Source organism: Thamnophis elegans, chromosome 7 (genome assembly GCF_009769535.1).
Source record: "Thamnophis elegans isolate rThaEle1 chromosome 7, rThaEle1.pri, whole genome shotgun sequence".
In the NCBI taxonomy this organism is placed as follows: Eukaryota; Metazoa; Chordata; class Lepidosauria; order Squamata; family Colubridae; genus Thamnophis; species Thamnophis elegans.
This window is the reverse complement of record NC_045547.1, coordinates 5230731-5249759: the sequence shown is the minus strand read 5'-3', so window position 1 is coordinate 5249759 and position 19029 is coordinate 5230731. Positions and strand designations below refer to the sequence as shown.

The 19029-nt window shown below is 41.4% G+C and overlaps 2 protein-coding genes across 5 annotated transcripts; one reads left to right on the top strand and one right to left on the bottom strand.

The window, feature by feature from the left end:
- Positions 1-741: 741 nt before the first annotated feature.
- THAP7 (THAP domain containing 7) lies at positions 742-11948 on the bottom strand. Of its 4 annotated transcripts, XM_032221665.1 has the most exons (6): positions 11852-11945; positions 11039-11137; positions 8885-8964; positions 7667-7819; positions 4465-4581; positions 742-2570 (listed from the first exon to the last, which is right to left on the bottom strand). In XM_032221665.1, exons 2-6 carry the CDS (start codon positions 11072-11074, stop codon positions 2015-2017), a joined length of 942 nt encoding a protein of 313 aa, XP_032077556.1. In that variant the 5' UTR covers positions 11075-11137; positions 11852-11945; the 3' UTR covers positions 742-2014. The 4 variants fall into 4 exon arrangements, with proteins under 4 accessions (XP_032077556.1, XP_032077557.1, XP_032077555.1 ...); XM_032221666.1 differs by lacking the exon at positions 11039-11137 and having other exon boundaries at positions 11852-11948; XM_032221664.1 differs by lacking the exons at positions 8885-8964; positions 11039-11137; positions 11852-11945 and adding an exon at positions 6287-6448 and having other exon boundaries at positions 4465-4742; positions 7667-7752.
- A 1922-nt stretch (positions 11949-13870) lies between these two features.
- On the top strand, positions 13871-17860 carry LOC116511504 (UPF0739 protein C1orf74 homolog). The gene is made up of 2 exons (XM_032221577.1): positions 13871-13958; positions 16820-17860. The coding sequence occupies exon 2, from the start codon at positions 16895-16897 to the stop codon at positions 17693-17695; it is 801 nt and encodes a 266-aa protein (XP_032077468.1). The 5' UTR covers positions 13871-13958; positions 16820-16894; the 3' UTR covers positions 17696-17860.
- The last annotated feature ends 1169 nt before the right edge of the window (positions 17861-19029 follow it).

The window sequence follows — 19029 nt, the reverse complement described above, 5'->3', positions numbered from 1 at the left end:
ATTTTGTACTCTTTCTAAAATGATGGATAAATGAAACAAACTGAGCAGACTTAGCATATGAATGAGCCAGTAGTCTAGCGGCTTAGAGCAGATACCTGAAGCCATATATTTATGGCCTTCGAGAAATAATTCACCTCTGAAAATAATGTCTTTATCCTGTGTGAGCAACTGCAAAACCATTTGTCTTCTTTCCTGGGTCCTACTATTCCTCTAGATCTGGGGTGTCAAACTCGATTTCATTCATCCTTCGCTATTTCCAGGACAGCCCCTGTGGGCTAGATCTAAGCATCCCACACCCTGGATACCCCTGCTCTAGATTAAGACCTGGTATGTATTTAACTTAAGCTTTCTTCTGGAAACTTTTTTAACGTATAGAACATTTACTACCTTAACTGACTTATGGATTTATAAGACCTTGTCTTTGCTTCAGTGTTCTGGTGTTTGCCAAGCATAGTATTTCCTCTGGTTCATCAGGTCACTGTGAAAAGCAGTGTTTAGTTTATGATTTTCTACATATAGCTATACTGCAAGTGTCCCTAGTAATTTGTAGTAAATTCAATATCTAGGAGGCTACAAACTTCTTTTTACACAGGTCTTTAAAAAATTCAAAATTAGGGGAGAGATCATGTCAAAAATTCTGTTAAGGTTCCCTTAATTGGAAATAATCTCTAACACTACCACTCATTTGAAGATCTTTATGCAAAATAAAACTTCCACAAAAGAAAATTGGTGCATATTAGCTGAAATGAAGATACCCCAATGTTCAGTTTGTTTTATTATATTAAATATTAGTACATTGAAATCTACAAATTATAAGTCCCCACAATTTTTCTTATGCATTCTTCAACAAGAATATTATAAGCATACAGCTGAGTAGAATTCCACATGTTCAGTTTTCCCTTCATAAGAAAAATGGCTTAGCTGCTGCTTTTAAAAAGTAAAAGTTAATCAATCAGAGGCATTTATTTATGAGGCCGCCACTTGTACGTTAAGCCACAGAAATGATTTTACTTATTACTATTGTAATCAAATTTCTTAATAAAATTATATTAAAATGGTTTTACTTAGAGCTGAAGATCACTCCCTTGATCCAGCAAGAGATTCTTGCACGCAAGTAGTTTTCGAATTACAAAACAGAATGAGAATCCAAAACATCTTGTATAGTGAGTAAAATATTCTGAGAAGTATTATGTAAGGAGCACATCTAGAAAAGTTCTTAATCAAAACATACAGGATTGACATAATTTGTGAACCAAAAGTTTCTCTTCATTATTTCAGTATTTAAAGTATTCTCCTGAAATTTTATTTAAATTAGGCTTCTCTCAGCTCCTGCAATTAGCTTTGCTTCAAGCTGTGTCTAAATTCATGGCCTAGCAGCTTACGTACCAGAACAGGTAAATGTCTTGTAGAAAATTATCCCTCAGCAGACCAAGAATAAAGAGCCAATTTTTCTCTTTATGTAATTCAGATTTAAATCATTACCATATTTGTCTGTCAATATGATACATGCAAATGTATTGGTTTTGTTGAGTTTTGGTGTGACAAGTGAACCCCGCACCTGCGGGAATATGCTAGGAAGAAGTTTTTTGTGATAATACTTGGTAAGATTTTCATATCATACAGCCTTATAACTTAAAGAAAAGCATCAAAAAGATTTTTCTTCTATTGGGCAATCATGACAAGCTCTAAATTCAGGATGTCAAGCAGCTTTTTAAAAAGAAATACTATGACCCCTTTTGGGCAGCACCATAATGAAATCCTCAAAATAACTCTTTCCTGAATATCTGTCCTCCAGCAATCTTTCAACTGAGTTGGGAACATCCACTTTATACAAAAGAAATATTCCTGTACAAATATAAACACGAATGGTGAAGGGGAAACAGGGTTGCATGAAGTGGATTCCATGTTTGTAGAGCCCCAGGTTTTGCTACAATATACTTTGGAGATGGGAAATATGACAGCCCAAGTTTGCAACACCACCACACAAAGCAAGGTAAGTTTGGGCCGAGGGAAGTCATTCAATGTCATTCACTAGCTGCAATTCAAAGACCTGCAGGTGTTCCTTAAACCGTCGATGTGCATCGGCACTGTGTGGCCGCCGTTCACGCTGCAACTCACAGATGCGTAGGCGGAGTCTCTGTTCACGACGCCGGCAAGCTTGCAGCTGTCGCTGTGTTTTCCCTAAAGCATCAAGTGCTGCCTCGGCCCGTCTCTTCCAGAGCAAGGCACTACCCACCTGGTAGCTGTGCTCATTCTGGATGTAGGCACCAGCTGGGGGTGGGAGTCGTAGCATGTAGAGGGAGAGAGAAACGGGTTGAGATGGATCCCCTACAGGTTCTGGGAGAGCGGGAGATGGAGAGGCCTCTTCTTGGCCAGTGGCAGCTGGTAACTGTTCCAGGGGTATGTCTGTCAGAGTGGCCAAATTCTCTGGTTCTGACCCTGGGAGATTCGGCTGGCTTCGAAGCTCACCAGTAGTGGGAGCAGCCCCAGGACTTGGCAGCTCTTGCACGGGGAAGCAAGAGACATCCATACACAATGGAGTTGACGACTCTGCATTGCGGCAGCCACAGCTGTGAAAAAGGGATAGAATCGAGGTCAGGTGAGAAGTAATAGCTACCTACATAAGGTGCGACACTGAGTAACCAGCAGAGGTAAACATGATTTCAGATGCAGGATGCCCATGCAGAACAGAGGTGGGTTGCTCCCATTTTGGGCTGGACTGGGCGAACTGGTAGTAGCAGCAGCGGGAGGCTCTGCCCACCCTCTTCTGCATCGCACGAGCACAAGCAAACTGGTAGTAAAAAAAATTGGAAACCCACCACTGATGTAAACATATTCTTCTTATAGGCCAGGGGTATTAAAGTCAAGGCGCATGGGGTGCTTAAATCCAGCCCACGGGACCAGCCTGGAAATATTAAAGGACTGGTTCGCAGTGGCTCTGGCAGCTAAAACAGGCTGGGCACACACAAACACACATCCAAGCCTTGTTTTCACTCTCCATGGCCTCCTGCAGCACTCTGCCGGCTGAAAATGGGTTCGAAAACTGCCCATACCATCTAGTACAGGTGTGTCTATCTCAAGTGTTTAAATCCGATGCTAGCCTGGAAATATTAAAGGACTGGCCCACGGTGCCTCTGGCAGTTAAAACGGGCCGTGTGTGCCCCCCCCCATCTCATTTTCCAGGGCTTGCAGCACTCTGCCACCCAAAAACAGGCCTGCACAAAAACAGGCCATGTGCCCAAAAATGCAGCAAAAACTGTCCGAAAACTGCCCCCCAAAATGCGGCCTCTTGCAGCCCATTTTCGGCTAGCAGAGTGCTGCAGGAGGCCAGGGAAAACAAAAGCAAGCCAAGGGGGCTGCGTTCAGACTCCCTGCACCCTGTTTTGGCCAGCAGGGTGTTGCAGGAGGCAGCTGTCTGGTCTCCCCCACCCCACCCCACCGAGAACTACAATGCTGATCTGGCCATTGAAGAAATCGACTCAGTTTGACACCCCTATTAGAGGCTATCAGGAGCCAATATGGAGTGAAGCTTGGGCTTGGGAAACAAGGCATTTTCTAGGCAGACTAGAGTGATCTTTTGTAACATACTACCATAAGATGATGTGGATATATATAGCAAAAAGAAGAAAAAGATGGTTCAATTCAGCCACGAAATTACATTCCAGGACTGATGTTTTTCACATTTTTAATATTCTGAACTTAATATTTTTCTCTCTGGTTCTAATCTCAGATTCCACCATTCCATTCTGTTATACACAAAATTCCTTTTAAACTTACTAATATATTAATCTATTAATGGCTGAATAGATTATGCTTTTTACTCTTCATCAAGAAGTAAGCATCACTAAATGTACTGAGACCTACTTCTTTCAGTCTGTAAGATGCACTCCCCCCCCTCCCCAAAAGTGGGTGGAAATGTCTGTGCATCTTATAGAGAGAATGTTGCTGAAGCCCCCGCCCACCCTTCGGCTCCTACCCTTCGGCCCCTGCCTCCCAGCAATTTGCCTCCTTACAGCAAATAGCCTGATCAACTTCAACACAGCCTGATTTAGCATGAGCAGCTGATTGGCGGCTGAATTGGCCTCCCAGAATACTGCCTATCAGCTGTTCCTGGTTGCGGTGATCTGTCGCCTATTGCCGCCTCTGCGCACCCCATTTTTGGCCTCTGTGCATCCTGTTTTCCACGTGTGCTGTTTGGCGGCAAAGGTGGAGACTCCTGCCGCCTGGAACGAGCTGAAAATGGGGTGGACGGAGCCGGCAATAGCCCGCAGAACAGCTAATCATCAATATTGAAACTGACCAGGCTATTTGCTGTTTGCTGCAAGGAGGCAAATTACTGGGAGGCAGAGGCAGATTTTTTTTTCTTGTTTTCCTCCCCAAAAGCTTAGGTGCGTCTTACAGTCAGAAAAATATGGTAAATATTCAGGGTTACAGAGAACATGAGGTCAGAAGAGTAGGACTCACATCTGCTTCCGTTGATACTTTGCAAGTTTTGAACTGTTTAATTTAGACTTCCGGCGTGGCTTTGCATGAAGCTCAAATATCGTAGGAACAGCCCCTTCTTTGAGACGATGATAGCCGCTACAAAGGAAACAACCCCCACATATCAAAGTTGTTACTGGCTCAGAAACCCCGGTATCTGGAATGTAGATCACTGGAGGAGAAGGTAGATCTTCTGAGGGCTTTGGAATTAGCTGGTTACATTCTATTTTGAGTATTATTTGTCCAGCTTTTGTACAGACCTATTAAATAAAATAATTAATTTTGGCCACAAATAATTAGCTCTTTCCTTTCCTAATTCTGTTTGGTATCTACAACCCCAAAATCTTGTAATGAAATGTCAAGTTAAGTTATGATCAAGTTAAATATATATGTTATGTTTTGGCAATACTATCTAGTACAGGGGTGTCAAACTCAAGGCTCGTGGGCCAGATCTGGCCTATGGGGTGCTTAAATCTGGCCCGTGGAGTCGGCCTGGAAATATTAAAGGACCGGCCTGCAGTACCTCTGGTGGCTAAAACAGGCCGTGTGCACCCCCCATGCCTCGTTTTCAGTCTCCATGGCCTCCTGTAGCACTCTGCTAACCGAAAACTGCCCCCAAACTGGCAGAAAATGGAGCCGCGTGTGGCCTGTTTTTGACTAGCAAGTGCTGCAGGAGGCCATGGAGACTGAAAACAAGGTGCAGAGGGTCCTGTGTGCAGACCTCCTGCACTCTGTTTTGGCTGGTATGATGCTGCCGCAGGCAGATGTCCGATCCCCCCCCCCCACCCTCTCCCCTGGCCCATGGAGAACTAATGCTGATTTGGCCCTCGAAGAAATCCAGTTTGACACCCTTGATCTAGTATAAGTAGTTAAGATCCTTTCAAAATCACACTTATCGTGTTTCCCTGAAAATAACAGGGTCTTATTTTCTTTTGACCCCCAAAATAACTGTTTGGCCTTATTTTTGAGGAGGACTTATTATTTTTGAGGTGCAGGAGGCAGCGAGCATGGTCACCTCATGGCTGCAGCTCTGTTACAATATTTTTGGAGAGGGCTTATTTTAGCACATGCGCTCAAAAGCCTGATTGGGCTTATCCAGGGAGGTCCTATTTTCAGGGAAACGGTATTTTTTTCAAGTGAATTTACCACTTGAGAGACCGCCTGCTGCCAATTACCTCCAATTACCTCCACTAGACCAATCAGATCCCACAGACTAGGCCTCCTCCGAATTCCATCCGCCGGCCAGTGTCGACTGGCGACTACCCGGAGGAGACCCTTCTCTGTGGCTGCTCCGACCCTCTGGAACGAACTCCCCGTGGAGATTCGTACCCTCACCACCCTCCAGGCCTTCCGCATAGCCCTTAAAACCTGGCTGTTCCGACAGGCCTGGGGCTAAAGATTCGTCGCCCCCTTTCGAATGGTATGATTGTTGCGTTTTTTAACTATGTATTGTTTTGTGTTGTTGTTAAACTGTCTGTATCCCCCTTTCCCTTCTTTGAGTTGTGAGCCGCCCTGAGTCCCCTTAGGGAAAAGGGCGGCATACAAATGAAATAAAACTCTAAACTCTAAACACCAGGGTTGTTTTTGGTGGGGAGGGCAAGAGAAGAGTTCTGTTTTAGTGTTATATACAAGTCTGTAGCTAGTATAAGAATCTGACACTCTAGGAAAGAAAGAAAAAACCCTTGATTTCTGATTGGAAATCACATTCTAATTTTTCAGAATGTGAATACCTTTCAGGTCACTTTGACTTCCCTTCCTTAGCCTTACTCTCTGCTATCTTAGCAGGTAGAAACATGAGTCTCACCTTTTCTGGATCTGGAAGCTCAGCAGGATTAAGTCTGGTTAGTACTAATGTGACACTAGCTGCCATACCTAAAGATAAAGCAGGCATAGAAACAAACAGACGAAAAGCCATGGATCTTGTTTTAAAAAATCCTTTGGAAGATAGATAAGGAAGAGCCAAATCCTTAAAGAAATAAAGAAAAACATGTCACCTAAACAAAAAAAAAATGAACATGGGAAACTTCTCCTCAAATTCTGTGAATAGCTACTAGACGTGAAAACTAACAATGCAAGAATTGCTGCCAGTATTGTGAATCAATAAAGCAAGGACTTTTAGGCCCTGCAGCCCACTATCTCTTTGAGTCATCTTTGGAAGCAGGCGTGGCAACTTCTGCCTCTCTAGCTAGTGCCTGGGATATCATAGTTAAAAGGACATGGGTAAGTGAATGAGAATGTGACTGTGTGAGAAAGAAAGAAGTGAGTTCTAGTCCTGCTTTTGCTGCCAAAGCCGGCTCGGTGATTTGGGTCAGTCGCTCTTTTAGCCCAACCCATCTCACAGGGCTATTGTGGAAAAAACAATAGGAGGAGGAAGGTATAGGTATGTTTTCTACCTTGAGTTATATATAAAAATAATAAAGACAGGATAAAAATAAGATTTGCTGTCACATTAAATTCACTTGGGGTGTAGCTGTTGACCAGGTCTATGAATGTGTGAGCAAGAGATCATAAGACAAACCTGACTGGGAGTGCTTGTTGCACTTAGGTTTGTAGTTAAGTTTGAGAAATTAAAACAAACCCTAGAAAGGGCAATGGTAAACCATTTTAAGAGCTGCAGTGCCACAGTGGTTAGAGTGCAGTACTGCAACCTATTTCTGCTGCCTGCAATTTGGCAGTTCGAATCTCACCAGACTCAAGATTGACTCAGCCTTCCATCCTTCCGAGGTGGGTAAAATGAGGACCCATATTGTTGGGGGCATTATGCTGACTCTGTCAACTGCTTAGAGAGGGCTGTAAAGTACTGTGAAGTGGTATATATAAGTCTAAGTGCTGTTGCTATTTTCAAACTGCTGCCAAGAAAATTGCAGACTTGCCTACAAAAATCACCAGAGGCTGAACTTGGCTTGAGTGAGACTGTTAACTTTTCAGCTTTAAAATGCATCTCAAGGTAATCCTTTGAGTTTGTGCACACCATTAGAATGGTTTGTGAGTGAGTTGTTTCCCATATTCATAGAATTTTTTTAAAAAATGAATGAAAGTAAGATGGAACAGGTATACTGAAAGGACCATTCCTCTCCATTGGAAGGATATTGTTCTATATTGATGTACATTACTGTCCTACTGCAAACTGTCTACTTTAATTCTGCATGCTCTTTCATGTTTTTCAACTCTTCGAATTACCTACCTGGTGCCCACTAGTTCAAAGCAATTCTTCTCAAAGTGCTTGGAGCAAAAATAAACATATTTAGAGGCAGGGTCCCAGACACCCTGCCCACTCATGTCTTTCCGTTGACAATTCTCCAACCATGTGGTTCGCCGCGGATTGTCCTTTGGCAATCTGGGAGAAGAGATATTAAGTGATTAACTCATTGGAGATCAGAGGCCACATGCAAGATTATGCATATCTTTTCCCCAAGCTCAAGTAAAATAGCTTTGATGGCAGTGTGACTACTGTATTTTTTCGGAGTACAAGACGCACCAAAATTATGAAGAGGCAAATTTTTTAAAAAAGTTTTTGCACTCTGCAGACCTCCCAAAAACGACCCAGTTTTTTGTCAAAAAAACTGTGGCACGACAAAACCGCGGTCCACTAAAGCGCGCCCGATTAAAGCGCGTACCTGACGTCATCAGCAGCGCGACAAATACGACTGCAGAGAAAAAAGGGCGCTTTAAAACGCTTTTAAAGCAAGCCGATTCACATAAAGGTAAGGGTTAGGGTTACGTTAAGCGTTAGGGTTAGGTTTAGGGTTAGGTTAAGGGTTAGCGTTAGGTTTAGCGTTAGGTTTAGGGTTAGGTTTGGGGGGGTTAGGGTAAGGTTTTCGCGTTAATTTTAACTTTACCGCTCACAGCGTGATGTTTTCGTCGCGCTGTGATGACGTCAGGTACGCGCTTTCGTCAAGCACACTTTAGTCTACCGCGGTTTTGTGGTGGAACCAAAAAAACAGCATGCATAGCTTTTAGGAGGCTTATAGAGTGCTCCTGGGGGCTGGGGAACAAGCAAAAAGCATCCCGTTTTTCGCTCATTTTTGCCCCCAGGAGCACTCTGGAAGCCTCCTAAAGGGTATGCACAGCCATTTTTGCAAAGGTGGCACTGTTTCGGGAGGCCAAAAATGCTGTATTCAGTGTATAAGATGCATCCAGATTTTTACCCTCTTTTTTGAGAGAAATACAGTACCTTTGAAGGCCATCTAATGGGAGACTAGTAGTTTTCTTGTATAGTTGGTGGGCCTGAGGTCTGATCCAGCAGGGCACAGTGTATGTTCTTACATTCTTTAAAATCACTGATCCTACAAAGCTTGATTTTATGATGAGATGTTGCAATTTTAACAGACTAATCCTACCAACTTTAAGCTTCATATGAGAATAGAGTCTGCAAAAGGCAAAGAATAAAATAATTTCTCACCGATGAAAAGAAACGCCTCGGTTGCGTGTTTCAGGTGTATCACGGGTGCAACAGCCAGTAGCAGAGCAGTGACGGGGCATCTGCAAGAGGGAAAAAAAAGCACCATATCATGTAACTCCCACTATTTTGAGGATCAAGTCATACATTTTTTTCTTAAGAAGAGACAAGTACCCAAAAAAACTCCAGAACTTGGTTAAAGTCCCAATATTCTCTACCAGCAACTGTTGAAAGCAGAACTATGTAGTTTACAGAATGATTTAGAGCATGAGTGTCAAACTCGCCATGTCACGTTGCCGTCATGTGATATTTCGCAACATTTTTTTCCCCTTCTCAGAGAAGGGTATGGCCTGCACGTAGCCTGCATGTGACCCATCTGGCCCATGGGATGCCAATTTGACACCTTTCGTTTAGAGCTACATTTTAATCAATGGAAGGATACTGAAATCACCGTATTAATTAGCTGTCAGAAGTATTGTTCATCCATTATTCTGGCTTGCAAAATATACCAGCAAATTGTGCAAACTGACACCTATCTTTTCAACATGTCTATGAAACTAAGACTCTGAAGAAGCTGAATATTTTGACATATACTGTACTTCTGTAAATTTTGGGATATTTTCGATAAAAATAAAGAGTAGAACTATTTTTTTTTCCTGAGGTTTGGTAATGCACTGTATGCAATGCTAGATAAATCTATGGAAATCATCCCTGGGTGTGACAATGTGCACTAGCATTAATTTTTAAAAATGAACTTCCATGCAATTCATATTTAAGGGAACCTTTAGGAGGAAGAATTCTCCTTGCTAAAAATTCCAGTCATGTTGGCAACATTCTTCAAGATTATTTACGCTTCCATTGCCTGCCATTTTAAGTACCATTGATGCTGCAGTTCCATGACTGGGTTTGCATTTTATTAAGCTCTGCTTTGAATAGGCCATGGTTTGTAGAATAAGCCACAACATAAATGCAACTTGCAAGAACAAGTTCATACAGCAGGTACAAATGCAACACAAGCAAGTACATCACATACTGCTTTATGTCAAGTCTCAACCGAGCTGCTGGATCTCTTAATAGGAAGAAGTGGGGTTGGGGAAACTTGCTTTGCGGATAAACTTCCATCTTATTTTTCTCATCCTTCCCATTACCTATCTCTTCCCCCCCCCCCCCCGCCACTTACGACTATAACCTTGTTGCTTGTATCCCTACGATTTATATTCTTTTATTTGTTTCCTAGTATAATTCGATTGCTTATTTAGTAACCTATGACTGTCACTAAGTGTTGTATCTTATGATTCTTGATGAATGTATTTTTTTATTTTTATGTACACTGAAAGCATATACACCCCCAAAAAATTCCTTGTGTCCAATCACACTTGGCCAATAAAGAATTCTATTCTATTCTTCCATTCCATTCCGTATTTTCTGTTCTATTTCCTATTCCTTGTTCTATTCTATTCTTCTATTCCATTATTTCTATTCTATTCTTCCATTCCATATTTTCTATTCTATTTCCTATTCCTTGTTCTATTCTATTCTTCTATTCCATATTTTCTATTCTATTCTATTCCATTCCATATTTTCTATTCTATTCTTCCATTCCGTATTTTCTATTCTATTTCCTATTCCTTGTTCTATTCTTCCATTCCATATTTTCTATTCTATTCTTCCATTCCGTATTTTCTACTCTATTTCCTATTCCTTGTTCTATTCTATTCTTCCATTCCATTCTTTCTATTCTATTCTTCCATTCCATTCCATATTTTCTATTCTATTCTATTCTTCCATTCCGTATTTTCTATTCTATTTCCTTTTCCTTGTTCTATTCTATTCTTCTATTCCATTCCATATTTTCTATTCTATTCTTCCATTCCGTATTTTCTATTCTATTTCCTATTCCTTGTTCTATTCTATTCTTCCATTCCATTCTTTCTATTCTATTCCTCCATTCCATTCCGCATTTTCTATTCTATTTCCTATTCCTTGTTCTATTCTATTCTTCTATTCCATTCCATATTTTCTATTCTATTCTTCCATTCCGTATTTTCTATTCTATTTCCTATTCCTTGCTCTATTCTATTCCATATTTTGTATTCTATTCTATTCCGTTATGTGGAGAGAATATGAACTGGAGAGGCTAAAATGCACCTGGCTGACCTTGAAAAGCTCAATAAATCTGGGGCTAGCTTGCATCTGGGTGGAGGCAGGGCCGTCTTAACAGCCTTATGGGTCCCAGGCAAAGCAGTGTAGCGGCAACTACTCAACAGAAATAAAAATGTAAACGGTGGATAAATTCAAAAACATATATTCCCCCCCTGCCCGTTAATTTCTATGAATGCACATTAGTATTCTTTAAAAAAAAAATGCAGTAAAATGTAATGCATACGTTGCTGTATTTATATGACACAAGCTGCATGGAAGGGTTTAACATACAGAGATTAACATGGGACCCCTATGCCCATCAAGTGTTAAGACAGCCCTGGATGGGGGACCACCAGGAAAGCCGGGGCTGTGAGGAACAAACAAAGTGGTCCTGAGGAGAAAGGAGGGGGGGGGGCAAATGGGCACCCTCATCACCACCACGTGCCAAGGAAACGTGCCACCGGGTGTCAACCCGGCTCTTAAGAGCCGCTATTTTAAAAGAAAGGATGGCGGGAAGCGCCTGAGGGAATTTCCCTCAGCCGCAAAAGCGGTGGGGGGGGGGGTGAGCATGGAGCACAATAAATGGGGCGTGGCTATCGCAGCCCGCGCTTTTCTCTCCCTCCCCTCTCTTACCCCCTCCCCCTTCCTAGAGGTCTCTCTGTCTGTGTGGGGGGGAGAGAGCAGATGGCGTGACGGGGCCGGAGTGGCACGACGCCTTACTGGGGGGGGGGGGGGGAAGCGCGCGCAAGAACAGCTACAGAAAGGGCATCCGCCTTTCCCCTCCCCCCGCTCCCCCCCCCCGCTTTCTTTCTCAGTGGGTCGCCTCACCTCCCCACTCCCATTGCTCGAGACGCCGCCGCCGGCGCTGCCGCGGCTTGAAACCCGAAGCGGAAAAAAAAGAGAAGAGAATCGGGGGATCTTCTCGCGAGAAACTAAAGCCCCCCCCCACCTCCGGGCGCGTAGAGATAGAAAATGTAGAGATGGAAAACCTTACAGATAGAAAATCTAGAGATAGAAATAGTAGAGGCGCCCAGGCCCTCCGTTCCTGAGGCGTTCTTTCCTTACACAGGAATGGTCGTACATGAAGTTCTGTCGTTAGAGGGGCCCCATCTGGGCTGCCGAGAGGGAGGGGGTTGGTGGGTGTGTGTAGGGAATCCTTTTAGATGGCCTTCATCGAGTAACCGAAAACACCTTAGCTACCTTTCTTTGGCTGTCCGGCTTTTTGTTAATTCTCAGATGAAGTAGCTCTTGATTTTTTAGCCATTGGAAACACTGAGAGCATATATGCACTAAAGACAAAGTGTGTGTCCAATCACACTTGGCCAATAAAGAATTCCATTCCATTCCATTCGTATTCTATTCTATTCCAATTCTATTCTGTATTCCCTATTCCATCCTATTCTCTATTCTCTTCTATTCCAATTTTGTATTCTCTATTCCATCCTATTCTATATTGTAGTCTATTCCAGTTCTATATTCTCTATTCTGTTCCTATTCTGTATTCCATTCCTATTCTCTTCTATTTCAATTCTATTCTGTATTCTCTATTCCATCCAATTCCTCTATTCTATTCTATTCTATTCCAATTTTACATTCTCTATTCTATTCCTATTCCCTATTCCATTCCTATTCTCTTCCATTACAATTCTACTCTCTATTCTGTCCTATTCTCTATTCTATTCTCTATTCTATTCCCTATTTCATTCCTATTCTCTTCTATTCCAATTCTATTTTGTATTCTCTATTCCATCCTATTCTATATTCTATTCTATTCCGATTTTACATTCTCTATTCTATTCCTATTCCCTATTCCATTCCTATTCTCTATTACAATTCTATTCTCTATTCCATCCTATTCTCTATTCTAATTCTATATTCTCTATTCTATTCCCTATTCCATTCCTAATCTCTCCTATTCCAATTCTATTTTGTATTCTCTATTCCATCCTATTCTATATTCTATTTATTCCAATTTTACATTCTCTATTCTATTCCTATTCCCTATTCCATTCCTATTCTCTATTACAATTCCATTCTCTATTCCATCCTATTCTCTATTCTCTATTCTATCCTATTCTCTATTCTATCCTATTCCAATTCTATATTCTCTATTCTATTTCCTATTCCATTCCTATTCTCTTCTATTCCAATTCTATTCTGTATTCTCTATTCCATCCTATTCTATATTCTATTCTATTCCATTCCAGTTCTATATTCTCTATTCTATTCCCTATTCCATTCCATTCCTATTCTCTTCTATTCTAATTTTATTCTGTATTCTCTATTCCATCCAATTCCTCTATTCTATTCCATTTCTATATTCTCTATTCTATTCCCTATTTCATTCCATTCCTATTCTCTTCTATTCCAATTCTATTCTGTATTCTCTATTCCATCCTATATTCTATTCTATTCCATTCCAGTTCTATATTCTCTATTCTATTCCCTATTCCATTCCTATTCTCTTCTATTCTGTATTCTCTATTCCATCCAATTCCTCTATTCTATTCCATTCCTATTCTCTATTCCAGTCAATTCCTATTCTATTATGTATTCTCTATTCTATTTGTATTCCATTCCATAAACACCTTCATTTCTTTTATGTAATAAGGAAGCTGTTTACAAGATTCTATGAAAGGCAGCCTAAGGTAAAAAAGACATCCTGTTTAAAAAGCAGCAAATGCGGGGGGGGGGGCATCTCCCTCCTTTAGTGCAGCTTCCTTTCCTTCTTTAGTTTGCCTGTTGTGCCTCTTCGTTTGGGAAGTGCTGCTCTCTAACCTTCCTATCTCTATAGACAGGAACCGGCTCTTCAGGAACTGCCCCTCCTTCTAGCCAATCCCCGCTTAAGCTGTTGCCTTCCGCCAATCAATCCCAGCCTCCTTACTTTCATTACCCCAAAACTGGGACCCATTAAAAGCTTCCGGGATGTGCAAAGGTGGGTTCTATTTTTTTATTTTTATTTTATTTAATATAAATAGAAAAGGCAACATAATCAATATCCATATAAACAGTGTGTTGTCTGTTTACAATTCTTTTGAGTAATAGTAGTAGTAGTAATAGCTATTTGGAAATTCTAAATGTATCAGACTTGAACACTCTGATTCTACAAAAAAACCACCCTACTTGGAACAGCTTATATCCTCCAACGTTACCTTAACAGTATCTAGATCCTTGGTTAGGACTCGAGCTGTTGAGCTACCAACCAGCCCCAAAGGCTGTGAATCTCACCAAAGATTAACCACATAATAAATATAATAAAACTTGGCCATCGAAACTACACGGCTATGGTTGAAGCATGTAACAGTGATACCCATTGTCATCGGGGCACTTGGCACCATGTCCAAGAATTTTACAAGATACACCCACAAATTGCAGCTTCCTGAAATAACCCCAGCGGAACTGCAAAAAACTGCGCTACTTGGAACATCTTATATTTTAAGAAGGTCCTTGGCTGATACCTAGGACGCTGGCAGCAAACCGTATCACCCATTAGCACCAGTCACTGGTATTTGTGATGCACTTTTGAATGTTCAGTTGGCTGAGTTTCATGTTTAATGAATAAAGTATATAATAAAATAATTTTAAGAAGGTACCTGGTTGATACCTAGGACACTGGCAGCAACCTGTATCAACCATTAACACCAGTCAGTGGAATTTGTGATACATTTTTGAATGTTCAGTTGACTTGAGTTTCATGTTTAATGAAATAATAACAACAATAATATAATGTTGATGATGATGATGTCTGGTTCAATGACATTGCAATACTGGCGGTGAGCGAATTGAAGATAAGCAGCAAGAAAAAAATCACAAAGTACCGGGACTTGCAAATTGAAATTGAGCAACTGTGGAAAAAGAAATCATGCGTTGTTCCAATTGTAATTGGAGCTTTTGGAGCAATACATAAGAGTTACCTCACTATTTGGAAATTCTAAATTTATCAGACTTGAACATTCTGATTCTACAAAAAACCACCCTACTTGGAACAGCTTATATCCTCCAACCAGTGGTGGGGTATGACTGGTATGCTCTGGTATGGGTGTACCTGTGCCTGCTGGGAGCACCAGGTACCATTCCTGTACGCTGCTTCAGAGGGCCCACCCGCCCACCTATGCTCCTTACCTGTATTTGAGCTGTTCAGGGCTTCTGCGCATGCAGCGAACGGTGCTTGTGCGACGCTCTGCTGAGCAGCTGGAGCATCGCAGAGGCATCACTGGCATTAAGTACGCATGCGCGCGCTGCACACCCAGCCCTGTTGTACCATACCTGTTGCTACGGGATCCGGAACCCACCACCGCCTCCGACGTTACTTTAACAGTTCCTAGGTCCTTGGTTAGGACTCGAGCTGTTGAGCTACCAATCAGCCCCAAAGGTTGTGAATCTAAGCCACAAATAATACTAATAATATCATCTAGTAATTTCATAATGACAGTGCTCTTCCCTCATATTAATACATATCAATTGTTAATACTAATCAAAATTAATAAGTTACAATAAGGAACCCTAATAATGAAATTATTTTTTCTCTTGTAATTTTTTAGAAGTTCTAACTTCTGTTTCTCTTATTTAACCATTGCTGGAACAGATCCCATATCTCACAAATATTCAGTGTCTTCCTTTTCTTTAAATTGAAGTGTTCGTTTGAAAGGCAGCTTCTTTTTTTAAAAAAAAATAAAAGTTGGATAGTGTGGATAATTCAAGGAGGAAAAGATAAATATAAATCAAACAATCCAACAATATCAAATTCTCTTTAAGAGAGCATTTTTTTTAGAATTTACAGGTAAGATTGGAAAGATCAACCAATGGTTTGAAGACCTGATTACACTTGACGACTAGAAGCAGATTGGCTTATATAGATTGTTCTTTTTTCTATTATAAAGGCAATAAAATTGCATTAAATCCCCAAAAGTGGCTTTTTGTACTTAGTGCATTTTTTAAACCAAGATGTTACATCTTCAAGGCATGGGATCCTGTCCACCATTAAAACCTTTTTTCCAAGCAACTTTCATGAATCCAGTGTCTTCCCCCCTCCCCCCCGACTTGGAACTGAACCGAATTGGTTACTGTGGAGAAAAAAAATCCACCCAATGACTTTGATTTGAATGAGATGTCACTTGTAGATGCAATATGAACCTTATCCAGACTGTAGTTAAGGCTGAGCATCCATTCTCTTTCCTGAGAACATTTCTAAACAGGTTTGCTTTTCTGAACTTGGTACCGTATTTTTCAGAGTATAAGATACACCTTTTTCCCTCAAAAAAGAGGCTGAAAATCTGGGTGCATCTTATACACTGAATACAGCATTTTTTGCCTCCTGAAACTCCGCCACCTTCACCAAAATGGCTGTGCATAGCCTTTAGGAGGCTTTCAGAGTGCTTCTGGGGGCTGGGAAGGGCAGAAATGGGCCCGTTTTTTGCCCCCACAGCCCCCAGGAGCACTCTATAAGCTTCCTAAAGGCTATCCAGGCCCCCCCTTTTTTTGACAAAAACCGGGCCCATTTTTGCGAAAAACAGGCCGTTTTTGGGAGGTTTGCAGAGTGCAAAAACTTTTTAAAATTTTTTTCCTCTTCAAAACCTTGCTGCATCTTATACTCTGAAAAATACGGTATGTATAATTCTGTATGACAGTTGTTTCAGAATGAATTACATGTACGAAACTTTCCATTGCTCCTTCCCCTCAAGTATCATCCTCTTTATTATTTCTTTCAGTTTAATTTATTGACTCATTTATAAAAATGAAACTGCATGGGTTACTTTTGTAACATAACCTTGAACTGATGTTTTATTATTTCCTAAGGCCTGGCTGAAGCAGCAGATATCTAAAAGCTAGCGGACCGTTTAGTATTCCGGGAGTTCCTTAATCGAGCTATGAATGGCGGAGCAATTGGCACAACTCCTCATTAAGGCAGCTCAACATCATCTTAGCACTGGAAAGAAGAAAAGGTTATCATCTTCGGCCTCCTTGAATGTAGCTGGGGAGGTCCTGGCAGTAGCAGCTGGTTTGAAACCAGCTTTTCTGTACGATTACAATTCTGCAGGGACTCCTCAGATCCTGGACTACGTTCAACACCTTCAAACTAACCTTCAACTTGCATGTCGGCTGCATATTCTTAATATAGCTGAGAATGTTCTAATCGTCAACTTGGAACTGATGTGTTTGTGTCTGGAGTCAGTCCTGCTTAACAATAATGTCACCTTCATTGACGTCTCTGCTTTTAGACCAGGTCCTACCTTTTCTAACCCAGAAAATGTGAACCTTATAAAAATCCATCTGTCAGAGATATTGCGTCATATTAAAGCGTTAACGGAAGATACTTCCCGGACAATATCTTCAAGTGAACTCTTCTCGACGGAATGGAATTTGTGTACTCTATTTGGTGTCTTGCTCGGGTATCCAGCGTCCTACAATTTTCCTAATCAGAAGAGTTCTGATAATTGCCTTACACTAGTTCCGCTGAGAGTGTTTACGGTTCAAGCCACATTTTGTACGGTCAACAGTGATTTCAGAGTTCGGTTTTATTCCTTCAGCGTCCCAGAACTCTTGTATCCAGACGTGAAAACGAACCTCAGCGCATGGTGTGAAAAACTCACAGATGCTTTTAAAGCTCAGAAAGAATTTGCTGATCTCTGCATTGCAAGCGAGGTGGTTGTTCTATCAGCAGTAGCCTTGTAAATATGGATCTCGGTTTAGAGACAGATAACAGTGCTTCTCCACAGTATTCTACTGATTTTGTTTAAAAGCTTCAGAACAGGGGCAGTTTGGAAGCATAGTTCTAGCAATTACCATATTTTTCGGAGTATAAGACGCACCCCCCCCCAAAAAAGAGGGTGAAAAGCTGGGTGTATCTTATACACTGAAGACAGCATTTTTGCCGCCTGAAACCCCACCCCCTTCAAAAAAATGGACCTGCATAGACTTTGGGAGGCTTGCAAAGTGCTTCTGGGGGCTAGAGAGGGCACAAACGAGTGAAAAATGGGCCATTTCTTGCATGTCCCCCCCCCCCCCCCAGCACTCTACAAGCCTCCTAGGCTGTGCATGGCCATTTTGGGGGGCAAAACCTGCCATTTTTTGCTCGTTTTTGATCCCACCCCCGAGCACTTTGCAGGCCTCTCAAACTCTTTCACAAAAAAAAATGAGGTGTGCAGAGGGTTTGGGAAGTCCAGAGCGCGAAAATTTCTTTTTTGTAATGTACCTCTTCAAAATCTTGGTGCGTCTTATACTCTGAAAAATACGGTACGTCAGTGTTTTACACACATATGCAGTTTTCCTTTCAGCAGCGTTCACGATATCCTTCGCACTTAAATTTCCAAGAATCTTTCAGGTTAGCATACTTTTCCAGGAGATATTAACTGATCTGCTCTAAATTCCAGGCAAAAAGAATTCAGTGCCTTTCTCCAGCTGGACTAGGCAATGATTTCAATTCCGTTATGGTCAAATTACTGTATTTTTAGGAGTATAAGATGCCTCGAGATTTTGAAGAGGCAATTAAAAAAAAATATTTTTTTGCATTCTGCAGACCTCCCCAAAATGGCCCATTTTTCACAAAAACAGGCCCGTTTTTTGTTTTTCAAAAAGGGGGATGAATAGCCTTTAGGAGACTTGTAGAGTACTCCTGGGGTCTGGGGGCAAAATTGAGCAAAAAGCGGCTCGTTTTTCAGTAATTTCTAACCTCCCCAGCCCCCAGGAGCACTCTGGAAGGCTATGCGCAGCCATTTTTGCAAAGGGGGAGGGATTTCAGGAGGCAAAAAAGTGCTGTATTCAGTGTATAAGACACACCCAGATTTTCAGCCTCTTTTTTGAGGGAAAAAGATGAGTCTTATACTCCGAAAAATATGACAAGTGAATTGAGGAACTTAAGGATTTTTGAAACTGTATGAATGGCTATTGTGTCAGTGGTTATAGAGATCAATGATACATATGGATAGGCATACAAACAATATTTGTTGCTTCGATTTAATAGTAATACAAAAACTAATCAATACACAAAACCAAGCAGACAAACTCCT

Bases quoted from the DNA above. Each gene is read 5' to 3' on its own strand.
- THAP7 (XM_032221664.1), bottom strand. From the start codon at position 6,397: ATGGCTTTTCGTCTGTTTGTTTCTATGCCTGCTTTATCTTTAGGTATG. The intron at 4,743-6,286 runs GTGAGACTCATG...TTTATTTAATAG, and splicing joins AGCTTCCAGATCCAGAAAAG to GTCTGTACAAAAGCTGGACA. The intron at 2,571-4,464 runs GTGAGTCCTACT...CCTTTTTCACAG, and splicing joins AAGTATCAACGGAAGCAGAT to CTGTGGCTGCCGCAATGCAG.
- LOC116511504 (XM_032221577.1), top strand. From the start codon at position 16,895: ATGGCGGAGCAATTGGCACAACTCCTCATTAAGGCAGCTCAACATCAT.